Source organism: Gavia stellata, chromosome 4 (assembly GCF_030936135.1).
Source record: "Gavia stellata isolate bGavSte3 chromosome 4, bGavSte3.hap2, whole genome shotgun sequence".
Classification (NCBI taxonomy): Eukaryota; Metazoa; Chordata; class Aves; order Gaviiformes; family Gaviidae; genus Gavia; species Gavia stellata.
In genome coordinates this window covers 41288114-41294113 of record NC_082597.1, presented here as the reverse complement: position 1 = coordinate 41294113, position 6000 = coordinate 41288114, and the positions used below count along the sequence as shown (strand labels likewise).

Here is a 6000-nt window from a genome sequence, read left to right as displayed (position 1 = left end):
CTATTGAGCTAGACATAGGTACATAAATGAACGTTGAAAACCAAGGGTTAGGATTTCCTGCTTTAATCCCAGCCACTGTAGAGCAGCTCATGGAATTTCTCCCATAAGAACAAGCACTGACCTCTCTGCCATGATCCTTTCACACAGAGACAGCACCAGCCACTGGCTAGAATTGTTCAGAAAACAGTCAACACATTTGAAAAATATATATTAATATATTTAGCCAGCCACAGACAGAATCGTGTTACCAGCCGCTTTTCTACAGGCCACGGACCAAACTTAAGACTGAAGTTGCATCTATACAAGAACATGGACTAAAACTGAGCCTGAGGAGTACTTAACACATTTCCTAAACAAGGCTGAGGAACAGTTAACGCATTTCCTAAACAAATGATTAGTCCTGAACACAACCCACTTAACTACCTTTTTCCAATCACATTTGTAACATGAATCAATTCTCAGATGCAGTTTTAAAATTTCACTAACCTCTTCAGCATTGTCATTTCTGTTATCTAACAAGGAACAGTTTGAGGAGAACATAGGCTTTACCTACAGAAATTCAATCCCAAACTTGGTAAGGCTTCATTTGCATCACACTAGGATGCATGAATTGTGCTACCAAAACTTGTCCATGGTCCAAATTCTGAATGCCAAATCATTCACAATAAAATATTCTTTCAAGTTAGACAAGGGTCTTGTAGCAGAAAATTATTTAGAAAAGTGAGGAAAAAGTGCCTCACTTATTTTGAAATAAAACATTATCTCAAAAAGTGGAAGCTAGAAGAATACTTTTTACAGCTTTCTGAAAAGTATCAGCAATGGAGCTTTGATTCGGTGCTCAAGAATATATCTGAAAGTAGTGAGGAATCTGATTCCTCACTGCTTTGGCTGACTGGGGCCAAAGAATTTTGTAGAGTACTATGTGAGGAAAAACTAGAGAATAATTGAAGAAGCACCATCAGCATCTTAAGTTTGTCCACTAGAAAAATGCAAAGGTTTTAAGAAAAAACTTGTTAGCAACAAAACTGGGCTTGTTGGAACATCAACACCTTAATTTTAATTAAATGACAGATCCAAACAAAAACACTGCTAATACAACCAACATCACAGTATTTCCACATCTGGTTCTTAAAGCAATCAGGACCTGTTATAACATACATGTGGCCTTTATATTCTTTAGGAAGATTACCCACAACAATGAATACAAAACCTCCACACCTCACATGGGTTTGAAGGCCACTGGCTACAACATTCACCGGGTGCAAACGCAGGCGTTATAGATGAACAGGACAGGCACACATTTGCTAAATGTATTCAATATAACTGAGGTGTTAAGTGATTATTATGGGCAACTTAGAATCATCCTTTTATCGTTTTTTAGCCTCCCAGTATTGAAACCATTCTATAAACATTCACATTGGTCCAAACTTCCAAGAAGCTTCAGCTAATTTCTCTTTTTTTGAAGCTATCCTCTGGCCCTCAAACAGAAGAAAAAGACCTCAAGAACATACTTTCAAAACAAATAAAATTGCCCGACCAGGCAAAATACAAAAAAATCTCTCTTAAAGAGAAATGTAATTTTTACCTTGGAACAGATAACACTGGAATAGTGCTACAATTGAAAAGTATGACATTTTAAATACTCACCCCCAAAAGGTAACTATCTTCAAGTCAAGCATTAAAAAAACAAAACAGGTTTGGAGGAACTAAACAAGTTGCCTCTTTTATAGCCTGACAACTGTAACCAAAAAAAGTATTCAGAGTTAGTTCATACTTGTTAATTCTAAGCAATCTAAATCATTCACATCTAGAAGAAATTTACACATCCAGAACCTCCAACCCATGGCATTTTTTCAGCCATCATGATCCTGATTAAGGTCTCTCACAGTGTGTGTAGTCTCAGCTTAGACTAAATCCATCCCTAACAACCAGGAATAGTTTGGTGGAGGATGAGGTTCCTCTTGATTGCAACTCTTTGCAAAGCTGCCTGTCAGCAGGAAGGAAACTACAGATAATGAACACTGCAAGGGGCATTTGATCTTACTGTCGGGAAGCAGAGCAAGCCTACCTACTCCAAGCCTTCCACAGCAGCTGCTCACTGGTTAATTCAGGAGCCATCTTCTCATCCTTGACATATAAGAGCTTAATACAAAGAGAAAAGATCAACAATTATACCCAAAAAGGAAAGGCAAACTTTCCTTTAAGGGCTGGTAGTATTTCTTAGCAGCCATAGCTGTAATTCTAAGAAATGACATAATTCCACTTAAATATGCTTTTCATAAACATTTGAATATTCATGTTCAGTCAATTATTATTTTCTTCAAGATCTTAATACACTGCATATCATTTTCTGTGGCTGCATATCCTGAACGTCCAAGAACCATGCATAGTTGACAGACTTGCCCATTGCATTTCTCCGATTTAGACGTTTCCCTCCCCCTTCCATAGTTTCATTTTAACATAATTTTTAACAAAACCAGTTTGCAAGTACACTTCAAAGTGAACTAGGTGCTCCAAAAATACTGAAACTAACTTGCTTAGTGTATTTGAACCAAAGTGTTGATTATATAAGTTTTAATGCCTTTATGCATTCTATGCCATGTTAAATGAACTGCCAAGAAGCACAATGCTCAACAGGGAACAAAGACATGATGCTTCACAGTAATTTCCTGGACAGGAAATGAAAGGCTATAGATACGTTGAGCTGTGAATCCTTGACTTTCACTGCGCAAGACTCTTCTTATTAACTGATGAGAGATAGCACATTGACAATATTAAAAACAAAATCTATACTGATTCAGCTCTCCAGTGTTTGTTCACAACTGGTGAGAGAAGTTAATCGGGTCTCAAATTATTGTAACAATTCGATTTATCTATTAAAGCCTTTTTGTATTACTTGTATTTGCTTTAGATGGCACAAATAACATTTGTAAAAGTAAACTGCTCCAGAAGAAAAGAAAGCTCCGCCATATCCCACACATCAACCACCTAGAGATGAAAGGCATGTTGCACTCTGTAATAAACAGATATTCCCACTGCTCTTCATTACTCACAAAATACATAGTATCGATGGACTAACCGTTAGCTATCCCCTCTATCTATGTTTTTGTATCAACAACCAGACAACTAGATTTTTTCTCTAAATATGATTTAATTAAAAACACTAAATCAGCTTTGATTTTTATTTTATATATGTACAATAGTTACCAAATAATGAATACACTGAATCAGTTATGTTAAATTTCACATAACGTCAAAGGACATCAGCATGGCATGGAATAAACTCACACTGCCTTTTGCATATACAAAAAATGCATTAATGTTAATTGTGATTACTATTTTGGTTTGTGGTTTGTTTTTAATAACCTGTTTATTAATTCTCCAAATAGTCTTGCCATAAAAACGTGTAAGTAGTTAATTGATCAGTTAATATATTAGCAAAGATAAACATTAGTAAAGTTTGCAAGAAATCAATTGCAAAATTACCTCAAGTGTAGGACTGAATGTATTCACATGAAAGTTACCTTCAGTTAGAAAAGTTTTGAAAAAGAGCCCAAGTTGGAGCTGTGCATTAATTTAGTCAAACTGATTCATATGAATGAACAGTCAAGTTTATTCAGATATTGAAAATATGACTATCCTTTTTAGTATTCACAAACATTTGTATATATAGCGTGTGCATGTGTGTAAATATATATATGCATATATAAAGTGAAGATATGTTAATGTAAAAATATACTGTTCATCCACTCCCAGTTACACAAAATTCAGTATTTGGACATTAAACTGTGTAAGTATAAATGTCCATTTCAAATCTACATTCAACCAGCAACAAATACTTAGAAGTATTTTTGTAAACATTTGAGACAGGGAAAACCCATTCGTGTACGAAACGATCCTTCTTTAACACATCAGCATCTCTTCAGCTTGAAAATTTTGTACAGCAGCTTCAGCTGGCCTATTGTGAATCTGCTCAAATCAAGGAGCTCACACTGTCTTAGATCAATATGTGTGAAAGCTCAGCAAATGCAGAATTTTCAAATTCATTCTTAATCACCATCCATTTCCAGTTCACCAGCAAAAAGAAAATGCACTTGGCTACAAAAAATATTAAGGAATGTTATTGAAAACAAAAGGCTATTTTGGTAGAAGAAACTACAAAAATAGTTAAGTTGAGTCATGTTGTAAAGCTTTAATGCAAGAGCATTACAGTACAGATTTTCTTTCCAACCTTAAAGCTTAATCAACACCAAATTTAAATATCCATCTCTCAAGTGCTTGAAAAAAAAAATGTGCTCGGTAAAAGTCTTTCTTCAATTTAACCAACTGTAATTACGCAGGTGTCAGGCTCTGCGCCTCAGACATCTGTTGACTGCTGTCTCTTGTTCCATTGGCAGCAATTACAGGTGTTGAGATACTCTGATATAATGATGGACAACTCAACACAGCTCCACTTTCATCCTCTCCAGTATCTGAATCTGGTGTTACAGAACTGCTTTCTATCCCCAGGATCTCACTAACTGCTTGAGGCAATTCCTAGAAAGGAGGAGGGAGAAAAGAATATTAAATATCACTGTAATTAAATGAAAAAAGTGAACAAGGTCCTCCCCGGTCCGTCCCCCACCCCCAGTAAGTAATCATTCATCTCAATTTAGCTGTACTGAAAGCATCTCTCTGTTACAGTTCTATTACAGTTACCATTTTCTGTATCTGCTTTTCGAAAAGACAGCAAGAGGGACAGGCTCAGGAATCAATTCCCGATTAACAGTATAATCTTCATTACAAAGATAGAAGTCTAAACAACTATTATAATTACACTTCATGTTATGGAAATTAGTTTTATTGAGTGAACCATCAGTTTCTGCCTAGTAAGTCTGGTATGCTTTCAGTGCAATGCACCTTTCACCTCATTTTTCTCGAGCACACCGAACATCAAATTACTTGTACAGAAGTTATCTAGTAAGAGTTAAGAAATCACAACGAAAAGGCACAATCCAGCTTTCCCCCAGTGAACAACATTACTCTATAAAATTGATCACTCTTGCTTACAGACGTGCTGTATAGATACAGCACATCCTTTATCATACCCAGGCATTTAGTTATTTCACAAGTCATACATAGCCAACTACATACTTTTACTGTCTATAAATGCTCACAGTAGATATATATTCAAAATATCTTTACCTTGCAATTCATCATCTGCATAGAAATTGCTTCTGCTTTGCAGAGTATATATTCCACGTCAATTTTCATAGACAGTTCATTGATATGCTAAAAATATATTCACAAAGAATAGTGTGATAAATTGTAGATATGCTTTATTGTAAAATACACTATTAGTGTACTGCACTGCTAATAAGTATCACCTTATAAGCTTGCCCCTTAAGCTATGAAATGCTAAACATACTCTATTTGCTTTGACAATGGATACTGAAAGACGTAGTACATAACAGCTGGCTTTCACCAGTATCCAAGATCTGCAAGAGGAATCCATGGTACTTCTAAATGTGACAAACTATCTAGCCCTCCTAGGTAGCCCCCAGCTCACACTTTCAAAGCGATAACAAATAAGATTATAGAATAAAAAGCAAAATTAAGATTAAACATACTAAGCAGTAGTCTAAGGGCGAGAACCATTGTGCATCTGTTAATGGTCTAATCACTAAACACAGACATCGCATAAATCCTTTTGAAAGCATGGAGGATAAACATTCAGTTCACATTTAACCCTTCAGAAGATAGTACACACCTCTTCCTCCCCCCAACATTAAATACGAACATATTGCATTAACTCCAAAAAGTTAATTAATATTTAAATAATGCATAAGAATTCAGTACCTTTAATATTTCGTTAAAGCCATAGTGTTTGTCCATTATTTGCTGTTTTTCCGATTCCAAGATAGCACAACAAAGCAGAAGATGAAAATTCTGGCAAGGCAATTCTGTCCACATGACCTGTTAAAATATGAAAACCACTTTTGAAATGCTTATGCTTTTCCT

At 35.5% G+C, this 6000-nt stretch overlaps 1 protein-coding gene across 1 annotated transcript in view; it reads right to left on the bottom strand.

Annotated features, from left to right (window-relative positions):
• Positions 1-4177: 4177 nt before the first annotated feature.
• The window catches only part of TBC1D15 (TBC1 domain family member 15), a 39315-nt gene continuing 37492 nt past the window's right edge, over positions 4178-6000 (bottom strand). Inside the window, exons 15-17 of the mRNA XM_059816156.1 lie at positions 5839-5955; positions 5185-5271; positions 4178-4536 (exon numbers count right to left, since the gene is read on the bottom strand). Coding sequence (XP_059672139.1) covers positions 4333-4536; positions 5185-5271; positions 5839-5955 — 408 coding nt within the window. The 3' untranslated portion in view covers positions 4178-4332. The remainder of the gene's footprint in view (positions 4537-5184; positions 5272-5838; positions 5956-6000) is intronic.